Below are 25844 nucleotides of genomic sequence, written 5' to 3' on the forward strand. Positions count from 1 at the left end.
TCCCAAGTATATTAAAACATTTTTCCACACAAAAACAACTACACAAATGTTCATAACAACGTTGGTCATAATAGTCAATACCTAGAAACGACCCAGCTGCCCTCTAGTGGATGAATGATTTAACAGAGTGTGCTTCATACATACCATGAAATACTACTCAGCAATAAAAAGGAAAAATCTGCTGATACCACAATCTGGATAAATGTTGAGAGGATTATGCTGAGTGGAAAAAGCTTGTCCCAAAAGGGAACATAGTACTGTTTGATCCCATTTATGTACCATTCTTGTAGTGACAAAATGAAGAAATAGAGAACAAATTAGTGACTTCCAAGCATTAAGGATTGTGGTGAGAAAGAGGAGGAAAATTGAATGTAATTATAAAAGGGCAAGAGGAAGGCTCCGTCTAGTAATACAGTTATTCTGTGTCAGTATCCATGCCAATATCCTGGCTGTGACATTGTACCATAGATTTCCAAATGTTATCATTTGGGGAAACTGGGTAAAGTATAATCAGGATCTCTCTGTATTATTTCTTATAACTTCATGGTAATCTACAATTATCTTAAAAAGTTTAATTTTAGAAAGCCCCTTTGCATAGGAAACAGTGGCTGGAAGAAACTGTACTGAAACATTAACTATTACCTCTTGAGGGCATTCGACAGTAGTCTTCATTTTTAAAAACATGTTGACACAGGTAATAACTTCTTAAATAGAATTTTAAAACGTAACATGTTGAATTTAGTTAAATCAGGGACATCTGCTGCTTATGTAGTCACTTAGAGCATCAATGCCAATTAAGATTGTTTTGGTTCAGAGCTAATCCTCAACTTTAGAGTTCAGAAATTATGTTTTGTTTTTTTTCCCTAGATTAGATTGAGGTAGGAGACTCACACTAAACTCCTAAGAGAAATATATAAAAAAATTGCTGTCTAATAATATTAGATGGTGTAGATGCCTTAAGCGTAACGGGAATCCTTGTGTTCACTAAGCAAATTACCTTTGTTTTGTTCCAAAGATTTTGTGAATGCAATAACTAATTTTAAGGGTTTTTGAATGAGTGTGGAATTAACATTATAAGAGTTACATGGTCTTAGGAGATACATAATCTTGGTAAAGTAAATGTTTTATGAACCATTAAATAATACTCCTTTTAATAAATACTACTGCTCTATAATTGGAAAGTTTGGGTTCATCAACTAGTGTTTATTATTTCCCATCACTGCTGGATTAGTACTGACTAATGTAGATTAAGAGTAGTAATAGTGTTAGCTTTTAGTAGGCCTTAATGTACATCATTGCTTTTTTTCTCAAACATTATTTTTCTTGAAATCTTTCCTGTATTTCTTCAGTACATCCTGGTATTGACATTTCAAACTTGTCACATTGAATGTAATTGGTTATTCTCTAACTCTCCATCAGAACAAAACATTTATAAACTATATCTTAGTTACATTTATTTCTGCTACTAGCTAATGTTATTAATTATATGCTGGTATTTATTCTGCTCTATCAATCTGGTATCTGTCTCATTGTAGACAATTTTTATCCTAGAAAAATGTTAGACTCAAGACTTGGAAAGGGCCTCATTATCGTTTAATCTTTAGTTTTTTCTTCATCATTCCTAATTCACCTTGCCCTTGAGTATCTTCAGTAGTCTGAAACTCATTTAATGAGGTAGCCCATTGCCATATGTATTAGTCTATTTTTGTTGCTTATAAGAGAATACCAGGAACTGGGTAACTTATAAAGAAATAGAATATTTATTGCTTACAGTTTTGGAGGCTGGGAAGTCCAAAGTGCAGGGAACACATCTGATGAGAGCCTTCTTGATGGGGAGTGAATCTTCACAGCAAAGCAGGGTGTCATGTGGTGGAAGCAAGGAGAGAGCTAACTCTTCACATCTCCTTTTAAAGCCCTCAGAACCACACCCATATCACCATTAAACCATCAATGGATTAATCCATTTACTTGGGCATGATCTTCACAATCTAATCAGCTCTTTAAGGCCGCACCTTTCAATTATCATAATAAGATTGCCCACCCTTTTAACACTGTCACAGTGGGGGTTAAGTGTCTAATACATGGACTTTGGGAGACACAATTCAATTTATAGCACCGTATTTGGACAGTTCTCTCCATTAGAAATTTGTTATTTTTTTAATATTGATTTAAAAATCTGTCTACCAATTTATAACCCATCAATGCTCACAAAGTAGATCCAATCACTTTTCTGCATAGTGTGCTTTTGAGTATTATCACCTGGGGCTTCTATTTCCAGAGTTGTATATTTCCATTTTCCCTGAACTGTTTTTTCTATTGCATTACACGGTTTTGAATTCTTATGTATTAACAAACTTGAATTTGTCTATATCCTTTTGGATGTGGAATTCTGAACTGAATGTAACATACCAGATGAGTTCTGAGTTTTTATATTGTATTTTAGTCAGAAATTTCTTAGCCATTGCCAGGTAGAGGAATGAATCACCACATCTTTGTTTGCTATTTTGTACTTGTAAAGTGCGACTGTGTCAAAACACTTCCAGTGTGTTAAGATTTGGTGCTGTTCTGTCACTAGTTTCTAAATAATTTGTATACAAGGTAATGGGGAAAAAACAAAACAAAACAAAAACCTCTTTAGTGACAATGTTTTGTTGTTGTTGTTGTTGTTGTTTTTTACCTGATTTAATCTCTGTCAAGAGTACTGCAAAGATTACTCTTTTTTTAAAGACTCAGTTTATTTCTGGTCAGAATCTTAAAATCAATCATTTAATTTAAATTGGATTCCAAAAGAAGGTCACTATAGTAAATCTCCTGTTGTAGTTAGTGAAAGAAGGTTTATGTTAAAGTGTTACTGAAACCCCAAAGGTCCATTTGCTCTCCTCTCCATAGCCAGTAATTGAGAGACAAGTGCTGGTCTGGTGTAAGGAAAGGCAGCCTTTAATCAGGGAGCCGGCAGCCTGGGGAAATGGTGGACTCGTGTCTCAAAGACCATCCCTGCTTTTCCCCGACTTGCCAAGGGTTTTATAGGGACAGGTGGTTGGGGGTCTGATGCATGGTGACCTAAGCAGGGATATGCAGGCATAATCCAAAAGCTGCAGATAAACATCAAAGAACTTCTCGGGTGGGAGCTCATTCATGACGACTATCCTCCCCTGAAGTCAAGTCACGAATTCAGTTCCTGTTAACCTCAAAAGATGTAGTTAGTAAGCTAGGAAAGAATGGCCATCTGGGTTAGTAATTTCTTCTGTAGTTATTCTGTGTACAGTGTGAGCACAAGTCATTATGTTCTAGCAATTATGTGAACAAGAATCATTGTACTCTAATGTCCAGCTGCTGCAGGCTATGCGGTTCAGGTTACAAGAGTAAGAGAAAAAAATTTTTTAATTTAGAAGTTTAACAAAATGGAGTCATTTCTTGTAAAGCTACATAACCATGCCAGTTGTCAGGCTAGGGCTGTGTCTGGTGCTCACAGAGCCCTCAAGCCCATTCCCAGACTGGGTCACAAACCCTTCACACACCAGGCTGAGTCACCAGACCCCTCACACGCAGGTCTATGAGCTAGGTAACTGGCAGACAGGTCCTTGGAAGCCATAGGTCGGAAAGCATGGTCACTCAGAGTGGCGATGCCCGGGGCAGACGCCAGCCAAGGTGGCAGCTCCGTGCATGCACACTAACTCCACCCACACACAATTTATTTGCTTAAAAAAATGTGCTGCACCACCCCCAACCTGATCTAAGGCAAGAGGGCCTGATTAAATTACTCTGTTTTCCCAACATTTCTTTTCAGGCTGCTACGAAAGGAGGGAGAGCAGACTACTTTTATGCTTTTAACAGACTAAATTGGGAACTTGTGAGTGACCACAATCCAGGTCTTCAAATTTACAAAACTGAACTTGAAAGCACCCTGGTCACCTCTGACATGCTGGGGAACACAGTGACCACCACTGAAGAGGAAAGTGGTGGGATTCTTTTCAGGTAGAGCCACCTGCAGTCACCGGTGTTATCAACAAGGCTTGGAGCTTCAGAGAGCTATTGTATTTTTGTTTCGGCCAGCCATTGTGGTGACAGTGCTTTTGAGCTTGCTGGGCCACATTCAAACTTATGTCTCTCAAAAGCCACATTAGAAATAGATATTCCACCCCCAATTTATCAAAATAATTTTTTTCTTTCTTGTTTTAATGAGGCCATAAACCTTCAAAGTGGTCTTATAAAGTGTTCATAAATCATGAGAAACAAATGTTGGCCTTTTATCTATAAACATGACAAAATTATATTCACAAGAATTTGTCTTCAACTACTTATTCCTCTCTTTCATCTTTTTTTTATTATCATAATATAGTTGATTGTACATATCTGTAGGATAGAGTTGGATATCATTGTCTCTTTCATTTTTAAAAGAGACACTTCAGTTTATTTTGAAACTATTGCCAGAGACTAACAAGTGTCTATAAAACAAAGGATCTTGGAAACAATTCTTTGATTAACTTGCTATATCAAAGGTTAAGGAATTGTGTCTTTGGATGATGATGGGGAGAGATGGAACATCATATACCACGTTGCTTTTGCTGGCTTGGTACTGCTGTTGCTCTAGGGAAAAAGAAGGCAGATTTTGAACTAATGGGCCAGACATGTGACATCATAATAGTTGGAAACAGTAAGATATTTATGAGAAGATTTTATACTTCAGAGCAATATCAATTTTTTCTATATCCATTATTTTCTTGACATTTCCACTTATTTATGTGCTTATTTCATTCTCTGCTCTAATTTACATCTTTATTGATTTTTATACCCTTTTTCTCTTTTTTCCTCTTTTTTTTCCCCTCATCTAACTGGCTGTGAATGAATGTGAATGACATTTTTATGTTAGTAACAAGTCAGAGGGCCAAATTTGAGCTACTTGAGTCTCCATTGTGAGTAATTTATATGTTTACAATCTTGAGCATCTGCATAAAAATATTCTAATGCTACAGTTCTTTCCAAAGCAGGCTTGACCATAGCAATCAACAGTATCAACAGTGAAATTAAATTAAAGGGAAGCATTTGTGAACAAGAGGGCTCTAGAAAAGGCAAGTTTAGGGGGGTTGCTACAGGGTCCGCAAGCTTCCTGAGATGCATTTAAAGCTTTATTAACTTTACTGACATATTAATAACAAGCGAAAGAACAAGAAAATGAAACAAAACAAAACAAAATGTTGGAAGTAAAAATTATAAGATTTGGGAGACAGAGAAACATGTGTTGGCTATAATCATCATTTGCTGTGTCTGAGAATAAAATCTGACTGAAGTGTTTTGGCTTTAGTGATGTTTTGAGGGGGAAAAAATAGACAGACCTGGACCAGTGTCCCAATTCTTCACTATTTGCCCAAATGATTTTAGAAAATCACTTATCTCTTGTTTCAGTTTCCTCATCTGTAATTAGAGGTTGAGAACCCCTTGAAGGGGCTCAGGATATGCCACCTGGCATATTGATGGTTTTGAGTTAAGGCTCTTGAAAAGTTTCAGGTGCAAGAACAGCACTCTGATTCCCCTTTTTTCTCCTGAAATCAGAATATGAAACTCCCATGTGAGAATTGCCCTCCCAATGCCAGGAGGAAAGAAACATTCTTTTTACCAGAGACAGGTTGAGAGAATTCTGTACAAAAGGACCTTGTTAAAAATAACTCTTATCTTTCTTTGGTCTCCTCATTTATTTCAGTTACTTTTGTCTCCACAGTTGCCTTTCTTTGTTCAACTCAGTATATAATCATTTAGGTTTTGCCACTTCTGTGTGTCCTCATTTCCCTATGAATGCTCTCCTGTCAAATAAAACTTACCTTAAATAAACTTTTGTGCTTTTTTCCGTTTTAATCTGTCTTATGTCAATTTAATTCTCAGTCCCAGCTGGACATCCTGTGAGGGCAGAGGTGAGTTTTGCCTCCCCTACACACTACCATAAATGTAATGAGAAAATTAAATATGGTTACATGGATAAAGCATTGGATACATCATGGACTCTCAGCCAAGGGTAGTTTTCTGTTCTTTCTTTATCCCAGCATGCACACTACCAGCAGCCAGAGAGGGGAAGACATCATCTTAAGGAGTTAACAGATATATTGTGGCTCTGACAGTTATCTCATGTTGTGCATTGTTTGGGGGTCATTGAGAAATGTAGTTGGAAGTGTTCACAGTGACAGTTTTACATGTCAATGAAATAGTATACCTATTCAGTGACCTTTACTGAAGGTTGAAAGAGGTATTGAAAATGTAATTTGGGAGTGCTTTTCTGAAAGGGAGAAAGATAGTGTTGCCCAAATAAGCTGCTTTCCTGAATGCCTGATTTAATCAAATAATAACGTTCAGAATTTATATTTTTTAAATAAAATTTCTTTCAGCAAGCATTTTCAGTAGAAAAAGCACAGTGAATTTAACTAGATAGTGCCTCCCCTCACTTTCCTTCCTTGTGCAAAGGTATGGATACATGGCATAGCCCATTGTCAGTGATTACAGAGGGAGACCATAGCATTTAGGTAACATATTCCCTCTTTGTGAAAATCAGTGTTTTGATATAGGGAAAATGAGCACTTTTCCAGAAAACTCTTGATGATTGTAGGAATAGTAACGTGATCATAGTCAACAAATATCCATTTTAGTGATTTTTAACAACTGGAATTAATTTTGGTAAAAGTAGCGGATTTAGTTCTAAGGGACTTGAGTCAATAAAAAATTAGTTGCAGATGAACAGGATTATAACATTTCTTGCTTAGCACATAGGCTCTTCTTGTATATGATCCCCATTTATCTATACCTTTTATTCTGCCCTACAATAAACTTTTAAAGATGATAACAGATACAAAAAAATTACAAAAATTCTAACATGAAAATTGAAGGAATTAAAGCTTATGTTTGGAGAAATTTGATTAGAAAAGAGTTTAAAAAGAATTAAATAGATGTAAGTTGCATAATAGATGACATTATAAACTTGACTAAGGGCAATTAGGAGTAAATAAAATGATTTTTAAATTGGACAAACATTTTGACAAAATAAACAAGATAACAAGGATAAAAGTATAAATTTTAAATAATTATCACAATTAAGACAAAATGAATAAAGCACTAGTGTACATTATCATGTTAAAAAAAAAAAAAGTTAACTCTCCTATGCAAGAGGCAAACAAGTTTCCCCCCATTTTTAGATAGCAACACAGCTACCAGGACTTAAAAGAAAAAAAATTCTTTGAATAAAATTTTAAAAAACACTGAATTTTAAATGCCTTTTTAATTTCTATGAGAGCTAGACACTTTTCCTCCCTCTTTTCTCCAAAATAAAGTGAATAAAACCAGGAAGGACAGCATGGTGCAGGTCGCAGAACAATGGACTGAGAGTTCTGATTTTTAAGTCTGCACTTGAAAAGTTCTTGGGAAAGTGGAATTGAAAGATACTACGAATGCTTCCATGAACTTTTTGAAGTACTCTTGTATTTGAGTGAAATCTGATTGACATTTGAGCTGGGGTCTGACTCAGGGGCAGAGAATTGTAGGCAGAGGTAATAGCTGATGTGAAGTGCCTGTGGCTGTGATGAGCTTGACTGCTCGAGGAGGAGAAAAAGCTGTGGCTGGTGCTTAGTGGGCAGGAGAAAGTTGGAATATTGGACTGGAACCAGATCATATTGGACTGGATTTTATTCCAAGTGGGATGGGACTTTGTTCAATAGGGCAGGGTCCTTCAGCCTGGGCAGGATTTTGAGCTGAGCGTAGATCATTATTCTCAACTTGTTGCACACTCTGCATTTGCAGTGTGCCTGAGCATTGATGACAATGTATAGCATCTGGCGGGTGGCTTTGGCAATTCCTCCCATGTCATTGTATATGAAGAAGAATTATAAAACATACCATGGAGCTTTAAAAAATTTCTGTGGCTTTTAAAAGAAACCTCTTTTTAAAAGCATAGGCTATGTTCCCCTCTAATTTTCAGTAGATATCTTGATATTCTGGGGAGCATAAGCTTTTATTTCCTAGCAATGTAAATACAAAGTTTTTTCTAATATAGTATTTTATCTTTTAAAAATTTGTCAGTTTGCCTTTTACTCCAGAATATATTTGTGTTTATTTTACTATTAAATAGCTCATTAAATTGCTATCAACAAGCAACTATGCATAGTACTCAGCAACTTTGATTCTGCAGTAAGAGACCTGAGTTCAAATTATGATTTCATCACTGACCAGCTGTGTGGCCATGTCACATATTAACACTGGTAAAAATGAGAATTTTAATCACAGGACTCAGGAAACCATGTGGCCTGTGGGTCACATGATGTCTGGCTACTGCCTGTTTTTGTAAAAAGTTTTACTGAAATGCAGCCACATCCATTCCTTTACATAGTGCCTGTGACCTCTTTTACCCTACCATAACAGAGTTGAGCCATGGTTATGTAGACTGAGACCCTAAGTGTCCCACAAAACCTAAAATGTTTATTTCTAGCCCTGTACAAGAAAAGTTTGCCAACCACCGTTACAATATGCACCTTTGAGGGTTATTGTGGGAATTACATGGAATAATTCATGCAAAGCACTTAGTATAAGGTCTGGCATTTAGTAAACATTCAATATATATTTGTAATTATTAGAATTTTTAAAAATTCATTTTTTAAATTTCTAAATAATCAGGTCAAATTGATTCTCATAAAGATGCACTATTTTTTGTGTGTATTTCTGCACATCTTTAGGGGTAAAGCACTCAAGCTTGAGGAGTATGTTTTTAAACAGTCTTATCTTGGTGACACTTGTCCACTTCTGCATAAATAATGCACCTGGATGTTGGAAGTTCTATTTTGCCCACTAATCTATCCTTGATATGGATATTATAAATTATATATATGTAAAAGTTCTTGGGTATATTACAGCAATATGGATAGATTGTTAAATTAATCATTGCAGAACCCTTTGAAAATCTAGGCAGCAATGTGCAAATGCAAAATTTATAACTGGAGCAAACAAAAAGAAACTGATGATTCCTTAAGGATACTGATGTTTTTGTGGTATCTTCTTTTTGTTGTCATCACTAGAGATTTATGTAACATTTGGGGAAATTTTCAATATTTAATCATAAGCATTTTTATTCCAATGTAGGCTATACATACAGGCCAATCTGAACTTACCCTGACTATAGACTGGACATATTACTTTTTGTTTTTTATTTTAATTGGGGTATATGTTTGCGTGAATGCCCATGTGTGTTAAAACTTCTACCAAATTGTGCATTAATAAAGAAATATGATTAGTGAAGAGTTTAATGATTTACTTCTTCTAATGGTAAACATGTTGTGAAAGGTCCCTAAAGAAGGATTATGAACTGTGGGGGGGAAAGGAAGAGGATAATATTTTATTTAAATGTTTTAACTAAATATTTTCTTTGTTTTCTTCATGAATATACCACTTTTGTAGGTATCCAAAATACCATAATCATTGCTTATATTGCATTTATTTTAGTGAAGTAAAGAGTTTTGTTTTTCTTAATATCCAGTTCCTATTTCAAATGACTCCGAAAATGGTCTCTTAAATAATATATATTTATTTAATTTATTTATTGTTACTGCTTCAGAGTTAATGTAGGATTTAAAATATAAATGTTCATTTTTTTAATATGAGTTTTTTAGCTTTCTATTTATATTATTCAGTTCAGGTCAGTTTGTTTAAAATTAATAAAACAGTATTGGACATGGTTCCTACCACATAGACATTTGTGGTCGAATTGGGAAAACATTTACTTGCATGAACCAGTTTATTGTCTCTCACATGACATTAATGAAAGTAATAGAAAGATTTCTTTGGACCTTTTGTTGGGCTTTAAATAATGAGTACAATTTGGATAGCAGAGGAATGGCAAATGATTCTTTGATTTGGGGGCAGAGGTACTGGTTGGTTTGGTTTGGGTTTGGATTTTGAGTGTGAGTGTTTATTTACTCAGGTCATTTATAACTCTGTTGTTGCCTAAAACACATTTAATCTCATAAACATTTGGTTCTGGATATTGTTAACATACAGTGAAATGATTAAAATTATTTAGTCTGTATCCTGAAACTCAAATATTTTAATCTTGAATTAATCTTTCAGTTTAAATTTAAGTAAATGGAAATATATAAAATTAGATGGAGAACAAATAGTCCAGTACCTTCTCTTCAAAAATTATTACGCAGAGGTTCAGGGAGATTAATTATGTTTATACTGATTTTTGCAAAATTGGCTTGAGTACAGTTTTTCTCAACTCCTAATTCAGTGCTATTTCTCTGTGTATTACAAATGCTTGGTTAGTTTTCATTAAGTGAAGTATAACATAATTTTCTCATAAAATACATTAAAGCAGGGTACCTAAAATCTTTATTTTTATAAAATCATATTTAAATGTATACACTTAATGAATTACAAGCAATAGCTAGTTTAGTTTGATAGGCTTTCACTTTTGCTTCTGCAGACAAGATTGCAAAGGAAGAGAGGAGAGAGGTTAGAAAAGAACACAGGAAGGACAGGGAATAAGAGATCCTAGGGAGAGCTAGTTTAGGGATGGCGGAACCACAGAGAGTTAAGGAGGGAAGGAATGGAAGCTCAAGATAGAGAGAAGAGTCTGGGTTGAAGGGGGCAAGAATTGGGGCATGAGTTGGCCAAGAAAAGAGTGAGACTTGATACAGAAAAAGTCTGTGACATGTAGAGGGAATTTCCCACAGATGTATATACTACTAGAAACAAAACTATCCCAAAAGTATTATTCTCTTTAAAGAGAAAAATTCTGGAGAAATGTGTTTGAAACAGGAAAGAATAGTTGAGCATTATGTGGGGGTTCAATTACACAAAATTATCACATAAATAAAAATCTTCATCATTTCTTATTTTATTTTATTTTTTTAATCTCATCTGTTTGTTTAATGGTGTTGTGGATTGAATGTTTCTGTCCTCCCAAAATTCATACGTTGAAATTCTAATCCCTAATGTGATGGTATTAGGAGGTGGGGTCTTTGGGAGGGCTCCACCCTCATGAATGGGATTAATCCCTTTAGAAAGTGTACCCCTTATTCTCCCTTACTCTCTTTTCACCTTGTGAAGATAGAGGGAAAAGTGGGCACCCTGATTTTGGACTTTCGTCCTCCAGAACTGTGAGGAATAAATTTCTGTTGTTTATAAGCCACACAGTCTATGGTAATTTATTATAGCAGCCTGAACTAAGACAGATGGCTAATTTAATAGACACCTTTCCACAAAATCTGATTGTGTTGACTGTGTTAGACAATTCTTAAAGGAGGCCCTATGTTAAATACTACACTAGAGAACTGATAGTATGTAATAAAAATGTATTCTTGTTATGCCTGTCTGAAATGGATTGGCAGCTTTTCTGAACTAAGTTTAAAGTGATTTCCAATAAATTCAAATGGGTGATATATTGTCTAATTTATCCTATAGGCCTCAACCCTCATATTTCATTTTCTGGGAAGCTTAGCTTTACCTTGCTGGAATAGATTAACAGGTTCTCCTTCAATACAGCCTCATCTTACTATGCTTTTTCTTTGTTTTATTAATCAGTATTGTAATTAAATGTGTTTGTGTTAGTATTTGTAAAATGTCTGTCTCTCCCATTAGACCCTAAACTCCCTGAAAATGGATTTGTGTATTTGTTATTAATAGCTGTGTCACCAGCACTTTGCATTGTGCCTGGTACAGAGCAGGTGCTTAAGAAGTATATGTTGAGTGCACAAATAAGTAAATACCATACTACTGCAGAAAAAACAAATGCTGAGTTTTAAAAAGGCTTAGTTTGCTTTGATATTAGCCAAAACATGTTTATCTTTATGAAGATTTGTTTTAATATGAAAAAAAAAATTGCCAGTATTAGAACACATTGGTCTATTCTAACCATCCATACAATTTATATTTAAACAAATATATTTAAAATTTGTTTATTATTTAATAGGGACTCCCCTTGATCATTCTCTTACTGTATATCGAGTACTGCTAATCACATTATACACATTAGTTCATTTAATCCCTCACCCTTTTTTGGCATCCCATACCTATCTCATAAAAGAAAAAATATCAAAGTACTGTCTTTCCTCTGCCTCAGCTGAATCTGCTACTTTGATTGAAATGTACAGATAAAAACATGAGGATTTGTTTTATGATTTTATGATGTACTGTTTAATAACCATTCAGCCTTAATGACTGTGTAATAGTTGAGAGGAACTTATCATTTATTCCTCTTATTTTTTATTTTTAGCCACTGTTTAAAATGACTCCTATTTTAGTACTATACAATATTAGTAGGCTTAGTACCATTTGGCAAACTAAGTTGCTTATTTTTAAAATCTCAGAGGTTATTCTGGACCACAAATAAATAGAACATTAGGCAAATACTCTTGGATTACAAAATGTAACTTTATTAAATAAATGTCGTTATATCTTCTTATACTTGCTTGCCAAGAATATTTGGCTATGTTTTACTTGATTATAAAGTTCATTGGCAGAAAGTGAGACAATCAACAATTTTTTATTTTAGACAAATTTTCTAAAAACCTTAATATTGGCATTGTCAGTATGACAAAATTTCTTTAATAAATCCTCATTACTTGATTACAGGTTGAATATTTCAGACATCTAAACCAACTAGAATCCTGATTATTTTGATTACCAGAAATTCTTAAATGTATTTATTGTCCATTGATATATTCCATTTCTATATTAGACACCAACATTTTTAGTGGTTTAGGATTCGCAAGAAAACCAGCTGCATTTCATTATTTTTTTCCAGAATTTAGGGATTTTGTTTCCAGATCATAAAAATAAAATGAAAGTGAGCTAATCAATTGATTGTAGGTCGTATTAGTTTTTAACTTATGTGTCAAAGATACAAAGCTAGTAACTAAAAATAAGTTACTGCCCTCAAACATTCATGAGACCACTGAGGTATATACAAGTATTTTTTGGCATCACTTTCTAATTGTTAGCAACTCGCTCCTTCAATTGTTTGGAAACTAAGCTGCTCAGTGGTTTGTAAGGACAGGCTTTAAAAGCCTTATGTCAACGTAGTAAACCTAAAATCTGAGTCCCACCTTGTCTGTTGGAATACACCAAAGTAAAACTGGCTCTTAAATTCTGCTTTATATTTTTATGGGACACTAATCAACTGGATATATCAACTGTCTTATGGGCTGTCTGATGATATTTTAAGGTAGAAAAAGTAAATTGCCTTTTTATTGTATCCTTTGCCAGACATTTTCATACTTTGGCTCAAGGCAAACCATGCAGTTGAGGTGAGTCAGTTCATTTATTGCTAGAGAGCACTTTGAGCAATATTTCCAATTCATTCATAGTTTGGAATACATCATAACTCCTCTTCCTCTCAGTTCCCCAAAGAAGGAAAAATGAAATTTATGGGATTTATGAGTGCTGAGTTTGAAAATTATGACAGTAGAAATAGTATTGGACATCTTTCAAAAATGTATATTTTCATTGGTGACATATTCCTTAAGCTTGTTCTGGTGTTCTATTTAAAAGTCAAATCTGGATTCAGTGAGCTGGTTCATTCATGTATGAGATTGTTTTCATTGTCCATGTGACTGCTAGAGGGTTGGGTGCAGAACAACTGATGTCCTTACATATTTAGATTTTTAACATATATTTAAGATTCTTCTACTTGGTTTTGAGGTCTGGGTACCTTTGAGAAGAAGTTTTTTCTCCAGTAACCTAAAAATACTAAGTATTTTATAATTTCATAATAAAAGTAAGGCTCTGCTTTTGTGCAAAAAAGAATTAACATAGCATGACTACTTTCCTTAGAAATGCCTGCCTGTAAGATTGGTCCTTGGCTAGTGGCTGGAAACTTAGATTGCAGGAGGGTTCTCGCCATCCCTAGAACTAAGTGGCTCACTGCGCCTATGTTTTATGTACAAACAGTGTGTTTATGCTGAAAACCTGCTTTCCTTCTGGCAGTCTGGATTTTGAGGCATATTAAGGCAGAGGGTGCCTAGTCACCAGCCCCCAATAAAACCATGGGAACTGAGTCTTTAATGAGCTCCCAGGTGGAAAATATTTCACAAGTGTTGTGCCAGTTCCTTCCTATAGGAATTGAGTGTGTCCTGTGTGACTCCACCAGGACTCTTAGAAAATTTGCACCTAGTTTCCACCGAAGTTTGCCCCATGCATCTTTTCCCTTGCTGATTTTGCCTTATATCTTTTTGCTATAAGAAATCTTAGTTCTGAGTATAGCTATATGCTGAATCCTGTAAGTCCTCTAGTGAATCACTAAACCTGGAGTTCAGTGATCTGAGATAAATATATTTATAATAATGAATTACATTGTCTACATATATCAAATTGGATGTTTACATATAGTAAGCAAAAGAAAAAAGAAAGCTACATCTTCCAATTACACAGTAACAGTTTCCAACCTACTATTTTTTTTTTTAGCTTTGACTTCTGTTTTGTGTCCATGCAACAACTTGTGTGTGGTATGGTTATTTTAAAGACTCAGACCTCAGTTTTCCTGATTCTCTGTCTTGGTGTATTTCTAAAGTCCAGTTTACTGACCTGAGTATCATCAATCCGTGTTTTAAAATTAGTTCCATCAGGCCACTGAGTTTACAAAGAGTGGATTAGTTTGTCTATGCTTATCAAGTTACGATGATAAGAGATACATGCTTTGGACCACAGATATATTTGGAACATACTTTATGAGTCTCTCTTTTCCCTATTCCTGAACTGACAGGTTATTTTTTTCTTATACAACAAAGGCTAGTTAGTAGGATAGTTTTTATTCCTGAATTGTTCCTAATAATCTCATTTTAGAAAATGTTGTTAACCAGAGAATTAATATTTTTAACTTTTGCTTTTCACTTGCTGCTACTAACTTTAAAATTTTAGATCTGATTTTCTTTTCCTGAATCTATTTCCTGAGATTTTGTTAAAAAATAAAACTTTATAGATTTTGTTCTTTACTATTTTTATCCTAGTTTGCTCTCCTGTAAAATTTTGTGTATCTCTTTATTTTCTGTCTCTTATTTTGTTTTATTAATGATTCACAAAATAAAATAAATTATTTTGAAAGCACTAGAAATTTGTTTATTTCTATCACTTTAATCTTCTAATTTTTTAAAGATTGTTTATATTTTCATAGACTTTGTGTCAGTTTTAAAGTATTTCAGAAACCTAAAGAATTAGATGTTCCATTTCCACTATTATTTTATAATTATATTTTTTAATTAGATGTTCCATTGCCACTATTATTTTCTAATTATCACAGGAAATTCTTTTTTATTCATTCATGCCAAGAATCTGTCTACTCACAAGTTACACCCAAATGTGTCTTTTTCTTTTAATATGTTAAGCACAGTTTTATTACCCCTTTTGGTCAAGAAGAGAATAGATTAAATATTGTAGTAACAGGAATCAGTAGGACTTTTATTAACTGCCTTTAATCAAATATATGACACTGGGCAATGCTTTCTTTTTAATGATTAAATTTACATAATCTCCCTTTTCTGTTTTTTATTGAATTGCAACAACATTGGCTCATTTTTCCCCCTCATCTTTTATCTTTGTAGATATTAGAGCACAGTTTTTGCATATGAAACTATGTCTACCTAGAAAACATTCAGTCTATGATGTTTGTGTTAGAAATTGACAACTAATCTCTACAATTCCAAGCTGCTGATGTAAATAAATAGGGTTAAGAAAATGTGTAGTGAAAAGGACTGTGAAGAGCTAGAAAGTACCTATTCTGTCTAGAGGAATTCAAATTGAAAAATTTAAAATACTCTGCAAGCCCAGCAAAACAGTAGTGCATGTCAGATAAAGTCCAGGGACAATTTGTGATCTCCAATTTATGTATTCTTATCTTAATACATCTACCCGAGAAATTTCATATTTAAACCAGTTTTATCCCTACTCTGTATTTTTGGCTAAAAATAACTTTCAACTTACTTTTCAGAAGTAAAATACATACTACCAGTCAAATGGCCAAATTTGGAAAGTATGTACTTTTCAAAACATTGTTTTTAAAGGAATATTGAAATGCAAATTTATTCTTGTCTTCTTTCTGAAATTCTTATATAGCAACCTTGTTTAAAAAAATCTAGAGATGTATAGGGACAGTGGTATATGGAAACTTTCTATACCTTACAATCTAAAACTTATCTAAAAAATAAAGTTAAAAAAAATAAAAAAATAAAAAATAAAGTTAATAACCAATAACTTCAAAAAAAGTATACATAGTAATTAGAAATTTCTATACAAAATAGAGTAATTTTGATCTTCTACAGTTGTAGAATACCTCTTTGCATTCATTTCCTTTTGTTAAACAGGATTGTTTTCCCACAAGCTCTAAATGAATATGCATTAATAAAACAGAAGCAAATTCTACCTTTATCTCTACTCAAACTAAAAATCTTGAACCTCCTGGCTCTCTTTTCTATCTACTGGATTGCTCAGATTTCTGTTTTTTTTTTTTTTTTTTCCTTTTTTCTCTTTTTTAAAACTTTCAGTAAATTTTCAAAACTCAAAGTAACTTATTTGAAGCAGTTAATCACTCACAATACTCATCTTTCCTCAGAGTTTAGATTTACAATTCCAGAGTTGATTGTGATGACTTAATCTCCTCTTATGTCAATCGCTCTTTAATAAATGGAAGGCTTTAGAAATACATAAATTTCAACAGGGTTAAAGATTTGTGTTACAGCTTTGTCATTAAACTAAATGAGATATTAAGGTCTTACAACCACAGATATAATAAGATAGAGAACTCATGCATAACTATATGACTAAGGAAAATACTAATTGATGATGCACTCTTTTCAGTTGTCCAAAATAGTCTTGTTTCGTGTGGTGTTTTTAATTGAGTTACACAGTTCTTTGTTTTCCTTCTGTTTTTATGGATGTAGGGCTCTTTAACTTATAGAACTTTCTATATTATTAAACATGTGTTTTTAGTAATTAGTTTTTTGTTGTTGTTTTTTAACCTCCACAAAATAACAGTCTAGTAAATATAATATTGCTTACCATGTGGTTGATTTTAAAAGTTGTTTTTATCTTTTACTTTTTATTCTGAATAGTATCTGTTTGAAATTGTAACATAAGGAAATATTTTAAGCAATCATTGAAGGCACTTTTCCTACTGATAATGAAAATGTGTTTTCTGAAAGGTGAAAAAATTACAGAACTATGGTTATGTTAAATGAGAAATATGAAAATTTATGGATAAGTAATGCTTTTTTTTGAGCTTTATTTATGATAATCACTGTTCTGGTTGCTAAGGACATAGCATTGAGAAGTCCCATCTTAGACATTTTTTCTCTCTCAGGTTTCTTGATTTTTCTTAGATATTAAGTGATTTTTGTGGTAAAAGAAATTTAATATTTTTTTCCTCTTAGAATGAATTTCATCAAACAAATGAGATATTTATTAGTTTTCTGGTTTTTGTATATGTTTCTTTAACATGATTCTTGAGATAGAGATTTATACTTTTAATATTCTTAGCAAATGATGTATAACAATTAAGGAAAACACTATTTACATTGTGCTTAAGTACATATTTCTCTAATATTATAGCTGGGAAGTTTTAAGATTCCTTCTGTCAAACATAAGATGGTGGTTGGAAGAATATGGTTTTGATGGATTTCGTTTTGATGGTATTACATCTATGCTCTATCATCACCATGGAATGGGTAGGTAACCTGATATATTACAAATGTAACTAATGATTTCATTTTTTTTTTCTTTCTGGAAGATTACAAACAATTTGGGGTTCAGTTACAGAAGCTACAATGACCATTATTGATGGCTTAATTTTTATTAGTTCCATTGTGTCTGTCTTCTCTGTAATCACTTCTGATCCATTTTTGGCAAGAGATGGGGTATAAACCAATTTTGTAAGTAAATAAAAGATAATGATTTCCTTCAAAATGCATCTGCTTAATAATATGCTATCCTTAATATACAGCTTTCTTTTAAAAAAATTTTTTAAGGAAACCATTTATTACAGTACCCTCAGGATATGAACATGAGAGTATTTACAATGAAAAATAACAGAAATCAATAAATGAGACAATTTGTGAATGCATGGGCTTTTTGCATGTTGCACTTTGAAGAATTACGTACATTTTAAATATAGATTTTCTCAGTTAAAATTAAATTGTAAATAAATTTGTAAATTAAAAACACTGATCAGACCTTCATTTTAAAAGTTGTGCAAAGAGGCGGCAGGATCACAGAATCCTAATCCCTCAATAGATAATGTGGATACAAGTTTTTTTTTTTTTTTTTTTTAATAGCCGAATATTCACCAGCAATAACCAAATCAAAAATAGGGAGAAAAATTCAAACTATAAATCTTGAAAAGTAGCTGCCAAGGAAAGAAGCTAAAGATTCAAAGTGTGTTACTACTTATTCTTAATCACGGTGCTGCCTGTATGAAATGTTCATAGGGAAGAAGTTGAATTAAAACACAACAGGTTTCATTGATATCCATCCTCCAGTTTGGGGAGAAGCTGATGTAGGAAAAGGCAAGTGTGGCAAAGTCAAGAAAGGTCCTCTCCTCATTTAAACACCTACATTCTCTGCAGAAACTCCCTCTGCTGAGGGTGGGGTGTATGTTCCAGGGAATTGTGGTGTTGGGGAAATGAACTGTAGTTCATAGATATGGGATATGATTTTTATGGATAGATAGCCCAAGAAATGATAAAGAAAAACATTCTGAGTTACTTAACATGTGTTTTTGCCCTTAGAATAAGAAAAGAAACTGAAACTGCACAGCAAAAGAATACTTAATATGTCAGAAAAATTGAGATAAAATGATTAACATCAAGACACAGAGTCTTTAATTTATAAACTCATCGATAAGAGAAATTCATTAAGGGGAAAAGGAATCAATTTACCTGTGTGGATGAGAAAAGATGGCTGGACTCATACTATTCTATTGCCAGCAGCAATGTCTACAAAATTCTTGGGAAAACAAACTGTGTCTCAAGAATCTGATAGTTGAGCAGTGGTTGCCAGGGGCTAGAGGGTGGAGAAAATGGGGAGATGCTGGCCAAAGGGTACAAACTTTCAGCTATAGGGTGAATAAGTTCTGGTGATGTAATGTACTGCAGGGTGGCTGTAGTTAATAAAACTGTACTGTTTATCTGGAATTTGATGAGAACAGATTTTAAGGGTTCTCACCCTCTCCCCCCATGTACACAAACACAAAATGGTGACTATGCATGGTGATGGATGTGTTAATCAGCATGGCTGTGGTGATCAGTACACCATGCAAACCTATATGAAATCATCACCTTATATACCTTGAATATATATAATTTTTGTTTTTCAATTAAATATTTTAGAATTAAAAAATGAATGACAGTATCAAAAAAAAGATTTGGTAGTTGAGTTGCCATTGAGGTATAAGCATGAAAGGACTTGAATAATAAAACTTCTATAATTATACTTGAAAATATCCCTCAGTGATTGAATCAAGCAAACCAAAAAAAAAAAAAAAAAAAAAAAGTCAAAGAATTTAGATATAGGAAAACTGTATTAAAAAAGGCTGTTGCTGAACATTAATTCGATTTAATCATAAAAGTAAAACTAAATTATTAAAAGAATAGAAAGGAAATGGTATAATAATAAATGAAATATGCCATAAGCAAACAAAATTAGGAGAAAATAGGAAGAAAAGGTGGTAGGAGGAAGTTTGAGAATGTTGTAGTCTCTGTCATCCTAGGAAATATGTATTATATAAAATGAAGCACAAATTTAAAATAATATAACATTATGCCTCAATTTTATGACGGTTTTCATATGTACTTTTCTTTACCTCAAAGGGATTTAATGGAAGCTAACATTAACATCTGGATGAAACAGAGAATGTATTCAAAATTTGAAATTTAGAATTTTCTTCAGTATCATTTCACTTTATTTTTCTGCTGTGAAATTTAGTTAGAATTAAATCTTAAAAGATTTTAAATGTTTTTTTTTTGTTTTGATTCATTTTTTTGTCAAACAAAAATTGATTTGTGGGACTGTCTGGACTCTGAAGGCTGACATGGAGTACTTTTTTAAGTTCGTATATTTGCTGATGATAATATTCTCACACTTTGCTACAATAAAAAAATTCCTACCAGCAAACTAATTGGTGGGTTTATTTGTGCAAAAGACTTAAGACTTGCATGTTAACAAAAATATATCCATATTGACTTTCTGTTTTTTAGGTCAAGGTTTTTCAGGTGATTACAGTGAATATTTTGGACTACAAGTAGATGAAGATGCCTTGGTTTATCTGATGTTGGCAAATCATTTGGTTCACACGTTGTATCCAGATTCTATAACAATAGCTGAGGTAAAGCCATGATGATTTTTTACCTTGTGACCCACTTTAATTTAGAACATTTTGTCAGCATCCAATATTTGAATAATTAATCTCATGTTGTCAATAATTACATAAATGAAATTATACCCTAACTATAGTGTAGCTGTCTTGTATGGGTGGCACATTATTTAGAATTCACTGTTTTCCTATTATGAGATAATGTACACTAATTACTTGTCATGATTCCATTGTTAAAAAGAAAATGCCAGTGGTTAGAAAATAAAATATCCTAATCAGTGGACAGGTCCTTCTGCCCTGAGACCTTCGGCAGAGAAAATAATTGAATATTAATGTGCGTTTGTCCTTTTATTTATTAATTTTTTCTTCTTTGATTTAGTCATTAGAGATGGCATGGATCGCTGCCTGTGAGCTTCTCTGAAGCCTTTCTTGTTCTGATGCGATTACCTTTCTTGTTTACATTATTGCTCTCGAATTGCCAAATGTTCACTAGTTATTCATGATTACTGAGGGTTCATGATTAACTGTCCCAAAGCTGTACTGTAATGATATGATTCGATATATGCATAATTGACAATTCCCCTCTTGGTGATAAATGTAATAAATTAAGAAGTTTGTTAAATGCTTATGCTAATTTAGATTTAGTACTAAAATCCCCCTGGTGTTTTCTGAGTCCTCTAACTAGGAATTATTATTAAATTTGAATTTTGCATATTAAAACTGTTCTATACAAAGTGTAGTGATTGGCATATGGTAAAGCTATCATTTATCAGCACCACACTCTCCCGAGTGAGCCACGGGCCGGCCCCAAAGCTATCATTTAAAAGAGTTAGAATTAAGGTATATTTTCACATTGTTGATGTTTAGTTCATTGGAATTAAATGCAGTAGTGAGTCTCCTTCCTGTAGTATTTATTATTCATATAGTCTTTTTTTTCTATCCGTTATTTCTCAAAACCAAAAATCTCCAACTAGGTTGAATGATTTTATTGTTTGTCTTTGAACAGAGAAGAGTTTTATTACCTTCAGGCCATTTTTCCTTCTAAATATCTTCTGGGAATAATGGCCCTAAATTTCTGAAGTAAGTTCTTAGGTAGAATTAAAGAACAAAATACTATAATGCAGTTTAGACACCCAGTATTATTTCACACTCCCTACCTATCTACATTTGATGATATCACATAAGTCTTGCTAATGCTTTATGTGCTGAATGTCTCTTAACTTCAATCAGAGTGTATTTTAAACTTTTCTTTTGTCTTTTATATATTTTAATTTTATCTGTCAAACACCAAAAAATTAATTATTTTGTCAATTATATTTAAGGCAAACCAAAGGAGAGATATTGTATATGACAAACAATTAATGATGGCACAAATCAAAAGTGGGTGCTGAAGAAAAAGCAATTATTTAATACATGAATCTTAAAATTGTTACATTGATCTTTCCGTTCATTTCAAGTTAAATAGTTTCATCATCTAGGGAGCTCTTGTCTGATTATCAATGATTCTACCAATGAAACTTTGAGACTTTAGCCTACTTTGTATTACTTGCTTTTAGATTTTTTTAAAACAAGATGTGTCTTCAATTTATTCTACTTAAATTGAAGACTACTTCAATTTCAATACATCACTTTTCTGTCTAGTGGGAGTCTCTTCAAAATGTGGAATTGATCCTCATGAACTTTTTTAAAGAAAAGGAATGTGGTGTAAGGAATAAGTAATGTAGTTTTATATATAAAGTGCTATAGTAGAAATATGAATTTATTTATAATGACGCTTTAAAAATTGAAACATTATTTTTCTAGAATATATCTACCATTCTACATAGTTATATTTGCTACATTAGTTAAAAACGTTTTTAATTAAGATTTTTTGCCCTCTAGAAGAGTCATAAGTGCTCTCTAGATATGAAAGAATTACAACTATTCTAATTTCATCCAGAACACATATAATCATTTTCAGATTTTATATTGTCAGGCATCAACTTTTTTATATTGGGAGTATATTTATTTTGGTGACCTATATACTTAACTTTTTTTCTTTTAAAATTTTAAAAGGATAGTTACTAACTCTCCACTTTCAAGAGAGGCTGCAAATAACTCATATGCATTAATGGGGCAGCTTTCTAAGATTCAAATTTAGAATCTTAATTCTAAGTAATTCCTGACTGTCTGGTCTTCTGAAAACTTTTTGGGGAAGCATTGTGTCTGTAATTCCAGTACCTAATATAGGGCCTGATGTTTAATACATGTTCAACCCGTGCTTATAATGAATTGAACTGAATACCTATTATATCTGTGAAAATATGACTAATGCTTTGATAAATATGTTTTTAAATGGCTTCTTTTCTGTTGACCATTCATCTTATTTCTACTCTACGAACTATAAAGAACTATGCAGAAATAAGATGTTATTGATGAGCATTTTATTTTCTTATGGGTGTATCCCACCATGTATATTTACTTATACCTCTCTTCTATAAGAAAACAAATTATTTCGGAAGCTAGAGAGGTCACGTACTTCTTTTTTTTCCAGCTTTTCTGTGGGAAGAGTTTGGCTATGGTCTTGTGGAAGAAGAGGCATTTGAGCTAAGTCTCAGAAACCTCATATTACATGATAGCCTCCTATAGGATGTCAGGATAATAACCTAAGGAAGAGTTAAGGCAATGACACATGTTGAAAAACTTGTGATAAACACAGGGGAGAGTAGATATTTCAAAGTGGCCAAAGTATTTAGTACTTGAAATGAAATAGGAAATAATGGTGAAAAGATATTAAGTCTCTCCATTTCACTTTCTGTGTAATTTAGTTAATTATCACAACTATATTGCATTGCCATTTTGTGATAATAAATACATGTAAATGTATTTAGCTCATAGTTTATTAATCCATGAATATCAAATATTATGACTTACTTATTTTTAAATCCCTCAGAGCATCTCACTCATTCACTCAGAAAATATTTATTGAGTACTAGCTTTTTGCCAAGGATAACACCACTATTCCAGATTCTTGGGATGTATCAGTAAACAACAACACATCTCTGCCTTCATGGATCTTACATTCTGACAAGGAGTGGGGAGGCAGATAATTGAGTAGTAAATTACATAGTAAAAGCTTAATGTGATTGTTGAATTGAATCTTTTTTTTTATTATTATTATTATTGAAACAAAATTGATTGTACATTATCCATGGGGTAGAGCATTGGATATCAATACCTGTATGCAAATTGTGATGCTCCAATCAGGATATTTAGTATATTCAACCGTACATATTGAAATCATTTTTTGTGTCCCGTTACCAATTTCTCACTCTTAAGCTAAGGAATTTGAGTTTTTGATTGTTGGCTATTGAAAGCTATTGAAAGCTATTGAAGGTCGGTGACAGGAGCAGACTGTCTCACAAGGTGTTAAATTGGCAGCAGTTAGTATGAAAAGAAACTGGAGATGGAGAATTCTATTTGGATATGTGGTAATGAATATTAAATAAGCAAGCAGTAATGAATATTAAATAAGATTGTGGCTGTGGAAATGGAAGAAAGGAAAAGTATTTCTTTAAAAGATATTGTGAAGTTAGAATTGATAGTATTTAGCTCACATTTCACTATAGTTGCTATATAGCATGTTTTATTATATATGGGTCCTTATACCAATGTTTAAACTCATTATCTTTTTGATTGTTTGATTATCAATAGTCTAGCAGTGGCATGACTGAGTAGAAAGACACTGTGTCAGAAGGCTTGATATCCAAATCCTGGCTCTACCATTAAGAAACCCTGTGTCTTTAGAGATCCTTTTACCTTATAAGTGTCTGTTTCTGTATCTGCTTAATGAAGAGGATCCACTAGCTAATCTCAAAGACCTCTTCCAAGTGTAACCTACTGTAGCGAAAGCCGTCTTGTTGCTTCACTCTGAACACACTAACACTACTTTCCATTTCATTAGAAGCTAACGCTCACAAAAATACATTCTGTGTCAGAGTTATCAATGGAGAGAACAAGTTTAGCAGATACAAGGACGTGCCACATGTATTTTTGTGTCTTGTGAAAGCAATAATTAATAAAAGATGTTTTACACATTTTTTTAAAGTTCAGAATAAGTTCAAAACTAAGTTTGAAAATAAGTCTAAGAAACTATATTTTAGCAATAATAGTTTTACTATTTTGTCTTCTCTAGGTAATACTAAGGAAAAGAAAAAAGAAAAAAAAAAATAGCGTCCTGAAATCGAAGTTGGCCTGGAGTGAAAACATTAAACAAAATTCTTATTGAGAAATGAAATTTGCTATTCACTATTTTATCTACTTTTAAAATTATGTAATCAAAACATTCTGAGAATATATGTCCCTATTTATTGTTTTTACTTATTGGCCTGGACTTTACTGTCAGAAGAATATTAACTAAAAGTTTGAGCAGTGTGAACAGATAATGTTGATGTACTTTGTTTTAGGATGTGTCAGGAATGCCAGCTCTGTGTTCTCCAACTTCCCAGGGAGGGGGTGGTTTTGACTATCGATTAGCCATGGCAATTCCAGATAAATGGATCCAGGTAAGATTTTCATCTAAATATGTCCCCCCCCCCCCCCCCGTGGATACAATGTTGGTTCATTTATTCTTCAACTCATTTCTTAGTTGTGATCATTAGTTACAGGTATTATAAAAGTATTAAACACTCCCATCAGTTTGTTGATTCTTGTGCTTTTGATAAGGTACTTCTCAAAATTTTGAAAGTTCTAATTTAAAGTATTCACATTTATATTATTCAGGCAAGGGGAAAATATGATTAATATAATGTTAGCTGCACAAATGGAATTTTGCATTATCAATGTAATTATGTGAAACTTCATGCTCTATATTAAATATACATTAACCTTCATCAATGCAATTCATTTCTGCCTACAAATAATCTATTAATGCAGAAGTCACTTAATTCCCAGTACTTACTTCATAGTATTGTCTTTCCTCAACAAATTTGGATTCATCTATCTCTTCATTCAGCATTAAAAGTCCTTATTGTGTGTCAGACACTAGGAATGAATAATTGTACATGGTATTTTGTACATCATTTCTCAGTACAGTTTCATTAAATTTAATGACAGTTCAAGTAGTTTGGATTATATTTTTTTTATTTAATGTTTGCCTAAAGGACTAAAGTCATTATATAGACTTAAAAAAAATCATATTCAGTGATTCCATCCACACTCAAGGTGAGAGGATTGCACAAAAGCTTCAATACAGGGGAGCAGGAATCATGAGGTCCATCTTTCAATTTTGCCTGTCACAGAGTGCTGTTGACACTTTGTACACAGAAATGAACCCATGCAGAAAGAGTACTGAATCAAAGAGAGAGGCTGTATTAGGACATCACCCTGAGGAACATCAGCTTCTGTAGTATAAGCAGAAGAAGAGAATTTGCAGGATAGCTGGAGTCATGGAGAAATAAAATAAAATAATAAAATGAAATAGAACAGAACAGAATAAAATAAAATAAAATGCATCTCACAGTGGTAGACCAAGAAAAGGAGC

General features: G+C 33.0%; 1 protein-coding gene across 1 annotated transcript in view; it reads left to right on the forward strand.

Moving 5' to 3' along the window:
- GBE1 (1,4-alpha-glucan branching enzyme 1) overlaps nt 1-25844 on the forward strand; it is a 244421-nt gene that overhangs the window by 148842 nt on the left and 69735 nt on the right. Inside the window, exons 8-10 of the mRNA XM_063110167.1 lie at nt 17566-17681; nt 20208-20335; nt 24769-24867. Of these exons, the coding sequence (XP_062966237.1) occupies nt 17566-17681; nt 20208-20335; nt 24769-24867 (343 nt within the window). The remainder of the gene's footprint in view (nt 1-17565; nt 17682-20207; nt 20336-24768; nt 24868-25844) is intronic.

This window comes from Cynocephalus volans, chromosome 1, assembly GCF_027409185.1.
Source record: "Cynocephalus volans isolate mCynVol1 chromosome 1, mCynVol1.pri, whole genome shotgun sequence".
NCBI classification, from domain to species: domain Eukaryota; kingdom Metazoa; phylum Chordata; class Mammalia; order Dermoptera; family Cynocephalidae; genus Cynocephalus; species Cynocephalus volans.